Source organism: Salminus brasiliensis, chromosome 19 (assembly GCF_030463535.1).
Source record: "Salminus brasiliensis chromosome 19, fSalBra1.hap2, whole genome shotgun sequence".
Lineage (NCBI taxonomy): Eukaryota > Metazoa > Chordata > Actinopteri > Characiformes > Bryconidae > Salminus > Salminus brasiliensis.
Window position 1 is genome coordinate 24117709 of NC_132896.1, and position 14832 is coordinate 24132540.

Genomic DNA, 14832 nt, shown 5'->3' on the forward strand with positions numbered 1-14832 from the left:
TTAGGCTTTTTACCACCTGAGAACCTATAAAGCTTCATTTGTATTTGTGGGGTCATGAATATATAGACAAAGAAGCCAGTGTCTGTCTCCTGAATCATGTGTAATTGCATGTGTTCAAATCACTTGAAGTCAGAAGAATATAAGTGTGTATTTCTGAACCTGTGGACAATTGAAAGAAACTGAAGTAAGGCTGTGTGTAGTAGGAAAGCTCTGTCTCTTTTATCACTTCTAATGTGAACTTTACTTGAAATAGCATGAGATATTAGATTATTAATTATATATTACTTTTTTACGCTGTTTAGGTCTATTGTTTTCATAAGACATGTTTTTGAAGCTCTTCTTAAGGCGTTCAACATGATTTTTGTGAATTGGAGAGTCATGTTGCTGCATTGATTCCTATGAGGTGACACTCCCTGTGTCCAAAAGATGGCCAAATACATCACTTGTGCACTTTAATGGCACAAAACATGTGTTTTGGCTTCTGCAATGACGCTGAACCTCCTGACACAAAAAAAGTACATAACATAGAACATAACTGTCCTTCTTTAATAGGTAGCGAGAGTGTTGAGCATAATGCTCGCTTGACTGTTCACTAATCATTTTTTCACCTAGATGCTTTTGGGAAACCTGCCCTCATATGTAAATCTATGGCATTTGTGAATTAGACATTCTCTGACAATACTTCTCATAGACTGTACACAGCTTTCACTACTTTGGACCCCGATGTCTTCCTGAACCACCAGATTTCTCAGCCATCTAGTTTGACCCTGTGATGCAGTGACAAAAAGTGCATTCTTTGTAGTGCATCTTTACATCTACGCATAATTTCACCCCCTTCTAATAATGTGCTTGTATATGCTCACATGTGTAACTGCAGCACAACATTTGACTGAGATGACGACCCATACTAAACGAACAAAGCAAAGAAATGATATTGACTGGAAGAATCCATGAACTCCAGAAAGTCAATCAGTCTAATTCCAGAATGGGATTTTCCATCTACACCTTTTTTAAGCAACAAGTAACCATTCAAGCAATGTACTGTAATTACGTATATATCTATTTTTATATAGTTTTCTATGCTTTTCTACAAAACAAACGTCTTAGGTGATTCTGTACACACAGAATCGAAAGATTGCATTCACAAGAATAGTTCACAGTTTAAAACAGTGGCTACTTCTAAGCAAACATGAAGGTCTGTATTTCTGTTGTCAGGTGTTGCTTCCGTTAGGTATCCTTCATGGAATTAGTTCCAGCGAAAAAGCCTGGACAGACCAATGCTTAGATCACTCCGGATTACGCATGGCGTGATCGCAACCATCTTATGAGTTTCTTGATTTGCATTTCTAATAGTCATAATAATCTGCAGTAAGAATAGTATGAAGAGAATAGAGTATCAGAGTATCATGGGTGCAAAGTTTAATATGAAAGTACAGTGTATTGGTGGAAACGGTCCCCCTCTGTATTGCTACTACCTTTCCTCCAGTAACACATCGCAACCCAACCAGAGATAGCAAAAGGAAAAGCTAATCTAATCCAAAGTAATTCAAACCGGTAAAGTAGTAAAAATAACGTTCTTCAGAGCTTTCTAGTTTACGTCGTTCAACAGAAGGAAGAATGCTTTCTCTTCACACATGCAATAGGCATCCTGCGAAGGCAGCTGTCGCTCATAAGAGTATTTACATCAAGCCTCGCATCTGCTTTGCCCTCTCGGCCGTATTTACACACGTTACAGTGGTTGGTTGGTCAGGTGGTTCGGCGTCGTGGGAAGAAGGGAGGATTCAAAGAGGGATGGGATGGTAAAAGAACTGAGGCAGCAGCTGAGTGCATCCCAACTCCATTTGGGCTTTGTCTCACACGTGGGTCTCGATAAAGGAATGTGTGTGGGTCATGAGAGGAGCTGCCAGCGGGGACAGGTCAGCTGCCCCGTTGTTGCCTGAGCTAAACTCGCAAATGTCCAGGAAAAGCCCATGGTGCCACTGCTTCCACTCACGGAACTTCTTCGACGTAAGGCCTGGGTCCTCCAGCAGCTGATTGATAATGGCCAGCTCATTCTCCTTTGCCTGAGGGGGAGAGCGAGAGTTATTCCACAACATCATCAGAGTTGTCAAACAGTCTTATGAGGTTCTGAATCGATGGTAGGCAAGGCTATGTCTAAGTCCAGAGAGTAAATCAAATGACTTAAATGTATTAATGAACATGAGGAACCTTCTGAAATATACATTTCTCAATCATTTTTGTTTAATTATATTACCATGCTGGTTATATTTAAAACAAAAACAGTTAGATCTTTAACAAAAGACTTACATCCAACATATCCTAACAAATTGAACACTATTTTCTAAATTTATAGACAGACGGACTGAGGTAAGCTCCCCCATTGTGTAGGTCTTTAGAAGCTGGAATGAAGGCCTTATAGATTAGATTAACCCTCTGTCTGTAGGCCCTAGTTGTCAAATGGCATAGTTGCAGGCCCTAAATCTACTACCAGAATGGAAACTGTCTGGTTGAATTTGAACTGTAAGACATGATGGATACATGACTTATTTTGTAAGTTACTGGTGCAGTCATGTAGGTTTTGGCCCTGCGTTATCATGATATTGCCGGGCTCAGCAGGCTGCTAGTCAGTACGGGCGTCTGTTTGCCCTCTCCTCCAAGTACATGTCGTGGTCCAACAATGTTGCATTAGCAGCAGTTCGAAAAGATGTGGTAACTGGCTCAATGTGACTCAGAGGAACCACATGCTAGCCTTCACCCAGCCAGCACTGATGGTCCATTGTTATGTAGTCCTGAATCCTAGCTACTGGGTGGCAATTGGAAGATCATGTTTAATACTGATCAGGAAATGCTACAACAGCATCTCATAATTATTAAAACATCAGAAATGGTGGCCGCTCAGGGACAATGCAGGAAGGGGTTAATCCATTCTATGCAAATGTGCCCCACAGACTTTCTTGTCAAACGTTCTGGTGTGAAGAATCGCCACGCCCAAAATGCTAGAAAGAAATCCGAGCTGACATGTCAAACTGAGTTGCAGGTTAATAAATTTGATTTGAAACAGTACAATTTCATATACATTTTTGCCATTCAGGCCTCAGAAAATCTGTCCTGCTCAAATCACTGCAAAATCAATGCTAAATTCACACAAACACAAAAAGCATGTTAAGATCTAATGGAAGAATACAGGCTGCAGTCTATCCAGGCTTTTGTCTGTTGTCAGAAATAGAAAAAACAGCAGCAGTGTTTAATCTTAAAAGCCAACTTTTTCAGTAGACATCAGCGTTAGCTTAACGCTAACATACTATTCAGAATCTCATATGGGGCTAGGAAAAATGATCATCAGGAATGTTGTTTAGGTATGAGGAAGGTATGTTTAGCTGATTTAGATGACATATGGCTAATCGTGATAGAGAATAAAGAACAGTATTCACCTTTAGTGTGCTGTTAAGGATTCGGACATGGTGCACTTTGTCATTTATGATGGGGTCATTACAGCGCTTGAGGAAAGAACGACGGAGTTCCTGCTTGGTGGTGGGTCGTAGGTCACCAATGACCGAGAGGCTGGCCTGCTCCAGAGCATGATAGAGCTCCTCCAGTCCATCTACAGCCTGCCCATCATATCCCTCATTTGCTGGACATGAGAAACATTGAACAAATTGACCCACAGTTAACACAAATATAAAATTACACCCAGTTCTGTACTCAGCATAGATTTTCAGCTGTGGTCTTGGGAGACCTTAACATCCTTTTTAAAAATCATCAGCTAATTATGAAGCCATTTGAAACACTGAATTCCAACATTTCTCCCCCTGGTCTGGTCTTTACTTTTATAATTAGTACTATACTGTTTTAATTAGTACTTTTATCATTAGTACTATCTGTTAGTACTAACTACATTAATATTACCACTGTTTAAAATGTTTTAAGGTAGAAAGCACTAGTAATTCTGCTCTTATTCTGGTGTACACATGTTTAATAAAAACATGAAAGATTTTTAAGAAATCCAGTTTTAGAGTTTGATGTCCTTGTTTTAACACCATTATTGATGTCAAATATCCCTCATTAACTTTACTTATCAATATTACTCATCAAGCTATTTTATATTTTTTATTCATTCCTTCCAAATTCCCCATGAGTTTCATTTCCCAACATGATGAACAACAGCACAATTACCATGTACACAATTTTTTCTCAAATGTAGTAATCAGCCAATCAGACTGGTGTCTAGGCTCTGTGTCTATAATATCTGTAACTGGAGGTATGAGGCTGATGCAGCTAACAATAAAAGAAATTCATTGAATTTGTTTTGCTCACCTTCTTTGCTGTCCTCTCCATGCCTATGCTGCAATTCTTCGTCCTCACTCTTTTCCTCCCCATGACCCTGCAAAAGGCTCCTGGACCTCACCTCTCGATTCCGTGGCAGACTCTGACTACGCTGCTTATGGGCTCTGTGGTGCACCTGGTGTCCCCTGTCCTCACTGCCTACAAGTGGGAAAGGTCCGTCCCGGTCTACGTGATGCCTCCGGACGGGCAGAGTGGCCTGTCTCCTGTGTTCTGGTGATAGGGGCATGCGCCCTCCAGCTCCAGGCCCACTGTCATAGCCGTGCTCCCCCTCAGTTGGGACTGTCTGCAGGAAGTGAAGCCCAGAGCTGGTCAGTGGCGTCTCTATCAAGTCCTGCCAGGAGCGGCGCTCGCGATGGTTGGAGCGACAGCCCGACGAGTGGGTGCTACTGGAGCCCCCACCGCCCTCGCCGCCCCGGGAGTCCTCGGCTGAGGAGTGTGAGTAGGTGGACTCGCTGGAGAAGTGGCGTCCGTGCTTGGGCTCCGGGAAGGGGCTGGATGAGTTAACCTGTGGCATAAGAGGGGAGGGAGTGGAGCGCATCAGGTTCACAGAGCTCTGTGAGCGGGGCAGCGGGGCAGCCTGTGGCTCAGAGCAGTGCAGCTTGTGAACCTGAGGTCAGGAAGGAAGCAACGACGGGGCAGAACAGGAGAGGAAAGTAGGGAGGAAAAGCAGGATAAAGTGTGCAGGATATTTAGGGGAGTGAAGTAGAAAAAGGGCGGAAGAGTAGCACATTAAAAAGTAAGTATGTAGAACAAGAGTATCCAATTCAGGTCTTAGAGGGTCCCTGCAGAGATTACTGCTAACTCTAAAGTCAGCTCATGAAGACCTTGCCAATGAGGTGATGAATTATGACACTGAATTACACATGCACTGTAAACTGTATAGGATGATTTTGGAAAATGACTGCCTTTCTTTTTCAAAATAAATTAAATTAATTCATGTTAAGTCTTGAAAGAGTCCTCCGTCTGTCTGTGCAATACTGCACATAGACATGGGCTTCTGGTTGAAATTCATTATCTCTCAGCCAAGACAGCCATGTTTCTGGTATCAGAGGTTGGCTTAAAGATTTGATTAGTGTAGAGCAGGAGGTGCTTAACTAATAATCATTAGTTAGTCACCAATTTAAACTTCCTGATCACATCCTGATCTTTATTTGTTTAGCATAGACAAATCAATGTGGTTTAGAACACAATATGACTGACTTACTTTAGTCTATAAAAAACAAAAACTTCTCCCCATGACTAAATGATGGGGCAGCCATGTTGAGTTACCAAAACTACTTTTACCTCAACTCAATTTGAGGCAAAAGTGATTCTGTGCATTGTGGTTCTGTTTGAGTGGGAATATTACAACAAAGCAGAGGTAGACTTCCTTCATACTAAAGAACATCTGTAAACAAGTGTTTGCCAAAACCCTTTGAAACTAAAGTAATATTTAAACTCGCTTGTGAATTTAAGTGTATTCTGACCCATTCAGTACCTAAGTTCATGTGTAGTCAATATTTTTCTTGAAAAAAAAACCCCACTCATGTAAGTACATTATGAATTATGCAGATGATAATGTAATTTGTTTTATCCATGTTGGTTTTTTTTTTCAAATGTTTTTTTTTCATTCAAGTGTTGAATGAGCCTAGCAATTTCTGTAAAAAAACAACACAGTGCTGAATTATTTAAAGTAATATTGAACCAATATTTTCCTATTCATTATGTTGTTATACTTATTTCGTGAAAACTGTTTCTTTTAAATGATAACATATCTGCTATCATTACTATTATCAGTAAAGTGGCATTGATCCACTATATATTTGTTGGCAATCAGGAAAACAGAATGAATCCAGGCAGAATTGTATTCCCAACAAAACACTTGGCCCTGTTATCTGCACAGAGTCCATTTCTGCACAAGAGTTCAAAGGAACTCTGCCCCATCTAGTGGTCACCAGTGCCACTGCAGTTGTTAATCCACAGGACAGATACTGCACTGTATGAGGAACTTGGTCTAATTAACAGGAGCCATGGCTTGAAGCTCTTGGCCTGACTCTGATGTTTTATTCAAGCTTAGAATCTCACTCCCCAAGGAGATGGAGATTGTTGGCTATTTTAATGAAAGATTCTACTGTACATGGACAAGGCTGGGAGGAAGGAAAGCTTATGAGCATACCAGCCGCATAGCTACAAAAAAATTGAGAAATACTGACCTTTTTTAAGACGAGGAGTGCTGTCATTGTATTGTTGCCAAACGTAATCATTGTACTATCCACAACATTCCTGAATTATGACTAATACCTATAGACCAATACCAAGCTCTGTCCTAGTTTCTCAACCCTCTAGTTACTGTTAGCAACCGCGGCTCTCCATCACTGTCTCAAGCCTTCAGTTATATCAGTGCGCCAGTGTTTGAAAACCCGTCCCCAATAGAGTACAGTATGTCTGTACAGTATTTCCTGTTTAACCTGAAGTTGCCTCAGGTTTTTAATGACATTTTCTGTTTCACCTAAATAGTGCAAAAACAGAAGAAACAGGTGAAAAAGAAGCTAACTGCAGTCTTTAAATCAATTTCTTAAACAAAGGCTAAATACTATGGTGCATCAATCGCTAAAAGGTAAAACATTAATGGTCTATAAACACTGGCAGCAGCTACGTTTTAGTCTAGGATGCTTGAAGGTTTAGACTTGGATTTTTCGATGTATTCAGTTGTCATTACTGAGCAACAATTAAGAGTGGAAATGCGCTTACAATGAAGGGCTTTTCAGAGATTGTTAGGTTTATGCCAATGTAGGCAGCTGTTCACTGTCTTTTGTGATGGTGTTTGTTAGGTTTGGTTGGACTACGTGATGTAAAACATACTGCACATTTGGAAAATGCATGGTCCCCCAAAAAATCCCCCCAAAAATCTATTTTGGTGGCCCACCCCCCTTTTTAACAGGCCCACCCAATAATGAATGTATGCCTACACCCCTGGAATGCATAGAGGGTACATGAACCTTTCTCTCTAAAACATACCGAGGGTGTCCGATGGTAGGTGTCACAGAGTGAAGAAGGTCCCTCCTGCTTCAGAGTCATGGAGCCATCGATATCGTCCTGATCACTTTCACTCCAGTAATCTGAAAGGGAGCAGTTTTAAAACATGTCTTACTTGCACTTGCAGAGAACGAGCACAACTAGAACAGTCCATTGTGTCAAGGGCATGAGTGTCTAATTCCGGCCTTACCCTCATCCGGCCGTGGCACTTTGTCGTCAGGTGTGTAACCAATAGCTGCCAGCCCCAGCCTGTTCATCCATCTGAAAGGGACAAGAGAGGTGAGCTCTTACAGTTACTCTACCCCTCTACATCTTACAAACAGCCCTGGTTAGATGTTTAAACCGACATCTGTAGCTTATGTAGATAATTTATGACCATTAATTAAAATATGTATATTTTAGGTTTTATTTAGTATTGTATTTAGCTCCACATTTAGAACCAGATTCATAAAATGTGTAGTGTGGTCAATGAGTCAATGAATGAACTACTACTAAGTTACGCTGACCTGTTTACCTGACTCACTTCTCCAGAGCTACATATTGCAGTTTCTGGTGTGCTGAGCTCAGAGTAGCAATGATAGAGACACTATTCTCCCTATTACAAGTCAGTGGAGCATCAACATTTTAAAGTAACACTATGAATCATTTTTCCCATAAAATAGCAGCTTCAAAATCATTGTGATGCTCCACAGACCTTTAATGTGGAAATAGCACCTGTATTGCTGCTACTCCGGGCTCGGCACACTGGAAGGACAGTGGGCAGGACAACCCCCACAACTGTGTAACACTGGTTAATATTTTTATAAGGAGCGAGATTTACACTTCCAGACTGTAGGGGGAACCCAGGAGCAAGAAATATAAACCTATGTAAACCTTTCAACACTCTTGCATGCTTAGCTAACTGTCATGGATTATAAAGCAAAATAGACATAGGTCTCCCATTACTTACAAACCATGCCAATTCTGTCAAATAAGGATTATTCCATTCACCAGAGATTGAGTGATTCACAAAAAAAAAAAATATTATGGCGACAGATTTCACCCTGATATTGTGTCAACACGAGTCTCTGTTTTACCTGAACAAGCAGTTTTGTATTAGGGGCTTTGATCAGTTCTTGAAACTTTCCCCTTGGCTCCTGGCATCATCTATTTGCATATTGGGCATGTATCTTCACCCCTTTAATCACTGTCAGCCATTTACCACAAACTCTCTTAGGTATGCAGTTGTATTCCCTCAAAATCCGCGGAAGACAAGCGTCCAGGCTTTTTTCTGTCCTGGCACCAAAGTGGTGGAACGAGCTGCCCCTGGGTGTCCGAACGGCCGAGTCGCTCGCTGTCTTCAAACGCAGACTGAAGACCCACCTCTTCAGAGAGTATATAGTTCTATGTAATAGTTCTATGGTCGCCTTATTGTATTGTGTTTAGCAATGTCTAAGCTTAGAGGTATCTTTTGAATTATTAGTCTATTCAAACTAGCTAAGGTTTTCTTGGGTAAATAGCAAAGCACTTTGTAAGTCGCTCTGGATAAGAGCGTCTGCTAAATGCCGTAAATGTAAATGTAAATGTATTTTATGCAGTGGTTGACTGACTGGTCTTAGTGTTAAAGGCTGAAAGAGCAAGTTATCATTTTCTGAATTGCTGAGTGTGACTAAATTGGCTGAGTGGTGCAGTGTTCACTCTTGCATTACCACTGATCATACTGGTAATTTTTAGCATACTGTTGATCATTTGCTGGACAGGAATTCAGTGGTTATTTTAATATGAAGTTCTTAACAACCTGAACCAAATTAAATTATGTAAAATAAATATTGATTTAACAATCACATTTAACTTGACTAAACAAATAAATCTTATGAAATGACTATCAATGCAGTTGTAGAGGGGGACAAAACCTTAGGTCATCAGTGTTTTCACAACATATTCCTTTTTTACAGTGTCAATTAAGTGATGTTTCTAACCATCACTTAGATGGTTCTTCACACTCACACATTTTTATTAAACACAAATCTTTATGGAACCAACAGTGGTTCTGCTATGGCATCACTCAAAGAATCATTTGCAGCTTTATTTTTAAGAGTGTACAGCCATTTAATTTGTCATTTGAATGACTGAATAACTTAAATGTGTCTTCTGAAATGTTATATGTACTATCGGTGATGCTAAACTAGTGGTAAATCTGAGTGCCAAGGGCTCTCATTGCTTTAGATGCAGTTGTTTCTAACTGGACAGAGAATTGAACTTGGTCTTTCTATTTAGTGCAGCATTGCTTAACTCTTTTCTTATAGGCTTTAACCATACATCATACAGAACATCAACTGCAAACAGAATACAGTTCAGTTCTCATAAACACGAGTAAAATACACGGTAGAACTTTGTCATAGAGCTGGCAGAACACGTGCTTTATATTCTCTATACTCTCAGAAGTATGTTTCAGCTGGAAGTAACTTAATGCTTTTTGCATTTGTGTGGATCTTTTTCTTGAAACCGTGAAACTTTAAGTGGCATCTCTGCACCCCCCCCCCCCTCACCCATTTCCTCTGTTTGTGAATAAATGATCACAATTGGAGCCCTCTCTTCCAAACAGAGGACGTGGAAACGGCGTATCACTTCTTTTGCATGAATTGATAATCAGCATCCATATTTCATACGTCTCTCAGCAGCCTGGGCCCAGCTGTAGATTGGCAGTGTGGCTTGATGTTGAGACGGGGAAAAGGGTAAAATGGAGGCTGGGTGACTTGGAGAGGTAGTGGGGGAGGGGGGTGTAGGGCAGATACAGAACTAAATCATTTACACACATCATCCCATCTAAGCTGACATCACTCTAAATTTAGTCCCCCGGACCGCCCCACATTCCTGTACCGACAGCTTGAAGAAGTTATTTGACTGTCATTCTGAGCTTTCCTGCTATGGCTCTAAAAAAAAAAAGTCCACCAAATTTACCAGCCCAAAATGAGAGCAGATGTGGGACAAATGAGTTCACACGTTGATCACTGAGGTCTCAGGAGAGTGCAATAATGAGGACACTGCCAAGAATAGAGTCACACAGGCTGTCTTGCCGGATATCCTGTTGGCCAACCCAAAGCGAAACGGTGATGCGTTTCAGACATTTGCGTCACAAATGTAGAGACAGCCATCATGCGTCACACATCACCTCTGCCTAATTGAGAAGACTGCTGAAGGTCGGTTAAATATATCAACAGGTCCAGAGTGTTAAAAAGTAATTGCCTTGTCATTACCAATTGATCCAATGTTTTTGTTTGCTGCAGAGTTCCTTGTTAGCAAACATCTCTTTAGAGTAAAACAAATAATACAAGAAGCAGATTACTGTTGATAGTTCCAGTGCTAGTTACATTTAGCTGTGTGTTTTCCACAATGTAATTTAGGATGACATGCTCAAGTAAAAAAAAAAAACAACAAAACAAAAGTTATTTATTATTTAATTATTATTAATATATTTTATTTAATCAGCATATTTGACTTGAACCACCCTTTTTATATGACACACAATTATATTATACTGCCATACTGAAAAATCTGATGTGTCAAAAATTTGTGTCTATCCAGTACATGGCCAAAGCTAATTCCCCCATGTGCATTTAAAACACTCCTAAGACCATTTACTCAAACTTATGCGCTCAGATATGTGGCTTTATTCTCTAAACGTTCCTGAGAGAACCTGTCTCATTCCGACTTCCTGCCATCAGGTGCTTGTCTTCACTGTGTCGGTAGCTCAGCAGTTTGTCGACAGCAGCTGCACTGGTCTGGCTGATACTTGGTGGAGCTCAAGCTGAGCTAGCTCAGCATAGACAAGCTTAGCAAGTGGGCTACAGATTAAAACGCTTCATTACTAGCCTGGTGTATTCATGGTTTCTGGTGAAACTTAATTGAACAAATAATTAACAAATAATTCCTAATTGCTACTGATAATGTGTTCATCACAATACATATCACAATTGTTTTATCGCCTAATTTAAATATTTGTTTTTTATTTTTAAATAAAATCTTATGCTAATATGCTGGGAACTCCAGAGATCTCCTCATGCAACACTATTCATTAGGGGTGCAATGGTAGACAAAAGTTACTAATACCACACAAATTCAAACTTTACTTTTTAACACCTTACAGCTTACAGGTTTCCTGGTGGAACTTGAATGTGAAATTTGGTTTCACATTACGCTGATCAGTCTTTGTCCACTGCATGGAGGCTTTGAGCATAGCGTACTTCGTATTATCTATTAGACTGTGGACATAGTTCATACTATTCATACACTATTGCTTCAAAGAGCAACCAAGATAAATCTGCTCTGATCGATTGGCCTGGTGATCAAAACATCCAGGGAGCAGAGAAAATCCAACAACTGGTTCCATTTCAAAAACGCAGCTTTGCAGCTCTTTCAGTTTCAGACAAAATGTGGAAGACTGCACTTAATGCACAAGTGTAATACACATTTTCAGATAAAATTCTCTAAAACTGAACCTGATGTGGACAAAAAGGACAAAGTCAACACTCATCTAGACTAGATGAGACAAGATTTTAAAGTTTAACATGTTTTTGTCATTTATTTATATTTTGGCAAAAAGATTATTCCCATGCAAATATTATTGATAGGTTCTGTCACGTTATCTGGCTCCAGATGTGAATCACTTTTGAAACAGAAGGTATTATGGATAATAATTTTACTGTAACCTAATTTAAGCCCATATGTGCTGGCCAAGGATACTTGCCAAAGTGGCAAATCAAGTCCCTCAAATCTGGTCAGCACCAGACTGCAAAGCTAAAGCAATAAAAATGACTGTACTGGGCACTATGCAGTGGGCTCCATGACAGAGATGACAGTGTCACTTAAGAAGCCTCTTACAGCTGAGCACATCCTGTTCGCTCTGTTCCGATATGAAGTAGGTTGAGAGCCATGTGTGGTGTAAACAACAGACCATAATATCAGGAGCCACTTTATTGTAACAAGCTGTCATATGGTGGGCCACTGAACTGTACACTTGGTCTGCTTGGACCATTAGATGCCTCAGCAACAAAATCTGTTCTGGGTGTACGGACTGGGACAGCTAACAAAATGCACTTCATGCAAGTTCAATCTTTTATACCTTAGGCAGCAAAGAAAGAGAAATATGCATAACTTATTCATGTAAAGGGTTTAAAAGATGAGGCATGAGAAGGAAATAGTTCTGTGAATGCGTGCGTGATCATTGACCAGGTCTATAAAACATTAGCATCCTAAGGCTATTGGCATCCTACATTCATAGTGTTTCCACTACAGCTGCCCTTATAGCATTAAATACTGACCACTACGTTTATACAATGATTACATTAGAAAAGGATTTAATTCATGCAGTTTATGTTGCTCTCCACTGAATGCAATTCTGTGAGTTTACCTGATGTTTGCATGGTTTCCACATTACACCATTACACATCATGCTACATTACATTACACCACCAGATGTTTGGTTTTATACTTAACATACTTTTGCCAATAATTATGCTGATGTGATAGATTTCATGTGTGAATGATGTGCGTATTTAAATTAAAAACAATAAAGTGCTCAATAAATGGAAAATGAAATATATATTTTTTTAAATAAAAAGCATTTGATATTAAAGTTAAAGTCTAAAAATGTATCATTCTGTCCTCGATCTGTATATGGAAAATAGCATTAAACAGCCAATTCTAGATAATTTTTTTGTAATGTCATAAAAAGCAGTGCATTTGCACATGGGTTGTTAATGTGACATTTAATAAAAATTCAATTGAATTCAAATTAGTTCGTATAGTGCTTTTTACAAATGATGCAGTCACAAAGAAGTTTTATAGGAATGCTGTAATAGGACGAGAGATCAACTAATCATAATATTAGGCACCTATTAAAGGTTACTGAAGGCCTCTGTGAAGCCCATGACACATGGTATATGGTTATTCTCTTAAGAGGTAAGTTTATATTTAATACTTTTTCAAGTCAACTCAAAGTGTCACATTTTGTTGTCCTTTCGTGTGACCCACTTGAATTATATTTTTTATTAAAATGCATTATCATAAACTACATAATTATAGGGAACTAACTGCCAATGACTGGATACCTATTCAGAATTTTGTTATTTGGTGTAACACTTATTCCTTGTACTAAGCTTTTTTTCCAAAATGAGTGCACAACAAAATATAAAAAGAAAAAAATATGAAAGGTTAACCCAACATCATATTTTACACTATATAATGCCTATTTGTTTTCTTGAAAAAGTGTATTAAAAAGTATTTGTCAACTACCGATATATACATCTATTTAACCTGGAGCTCCGCCTATTCACTAAAGTGAATATTTTGAGAAGGCTTTTTAAACGAGGCACAATAAAGAGTAGCCAATCAGAATAGAGATCACTTACATTATCAGTCTTAAAAGTATAGCAACAAATGCAGATCCACAATTCTTATGGATAGAGAGATGTTGAAAATGGTCATGTAAAAGTGAATGACTTTATCTGCATGAAACATACTTAAAAACGAGAACTCATTTAAGAAATGAATATGTATGGGGTTATATTTATGACTATTCCCAGTGTACACTTATATCTGCTTATATCTAAGTGTGTGTAGGAAAGTGTATAAGAGGGTGAACAGAGGCCCACTCATACCTGTTCATTTCCTCCAAACAGTCGGTGGCAAAGAAGAAGCTCTTGATTTTGGGGTGACAAGCTTTGAAGGCACTACAAAAAAGAAAATGAGGTCACTCTAACAAAAGCAGCACAGGAACGGTTTCTTTATAACCCCCTGAGCATTTACAGTGAGCGTAGGAACTACGTTTGCCCACATAACAACTTAACATAAATCCTAATAGGTAATTAGGTTGTTTTTACATCCCACTATCAGTGATTACTGTGTTTTATACATATAATTACAGGTTTCTTGGGATTCTGTTGAGGGAAACTAGAGTACCTGTAGGAAACCTATGCAGACACAGGAAATACACACTAAATTAGTCACAGACAGACGCTAAAGCAAGGATTAAACCCACAATCACATGGTCTCAGGAGCTGTGTGGCACACACACTATCAGTACTGTGCCACCATATTTACATTATCATCATTATTACTGTTTTATTATATAGATAATACAGTTTTCAGTAGTCTACTGAGTGGCTGTAGGAGAAAAGGGTGAAATGCAAATACACAGAAATAGTTCCACACAACACTCGACATAAACTCTATATATAAACTAAATTCAAGTGATAGATATAACTTTGCTAGCATAGGGACATACCACACAACAGTCACACTAAACAAATTGATTTAGTTGATCGTCTAATTTAATGTATTTGAATCTCGCCATGGTAATACTATTCAATTCAGTCAAGAGCAAACTAAACTAAATGTTTGAGGTTTAAATAAAGGTTTGAAGCCATTTACATATGTCCGTTAACACTGATTTAAGCTTATTTTTATTGTTTTGCCTTAAAACAACACACAGGG

At 39.2% G+C, this 14832-nt stretch overlaps 1 protein-coding gene across 1 annotated transcript in view; it reads right to left on the reverse strand.

Moving 5' to 3' along the window:
• The window catches only part of LOC140540748 (connector enhancer of kinase suppressor of ras 2-like), a 110290-nt gene that overhangs the window by 1659 nt on the left and 93799 nt on the right, over window positions 1–14832 (reverse strand). The window contains exons 18-23 of the mRNA XM_072663177.1: window positions 13998–14069; window positions 7550–7620; window positions 7342–7442; window positions 4315–4849; window positions 3432–3631; window positions 1–2063 (exon numbers count right to left, since the gene is read on the reverse strand). The exon at window positions 1–2063 is cut by the window's left edge and continues 1659 nt beyond it. Of these exons, the coding sequence (XP_072519278.1) occupies window positions 1854–2063; window positions 3432–3631; window positions 4315–4849; window positions 7342–7442; window positions 7550–7620; window positions 13998–14069 (1189 nt within the window). The 3' untranslated portion in view covers window positions 1–1853. The remainder of the gene's footprint in view (window positions 2064–3431; window positions 3632–4314; window positions 4850–7341; window positions 7443–7549; window positions 7621–13997; window positions 14070–14832) is intronic.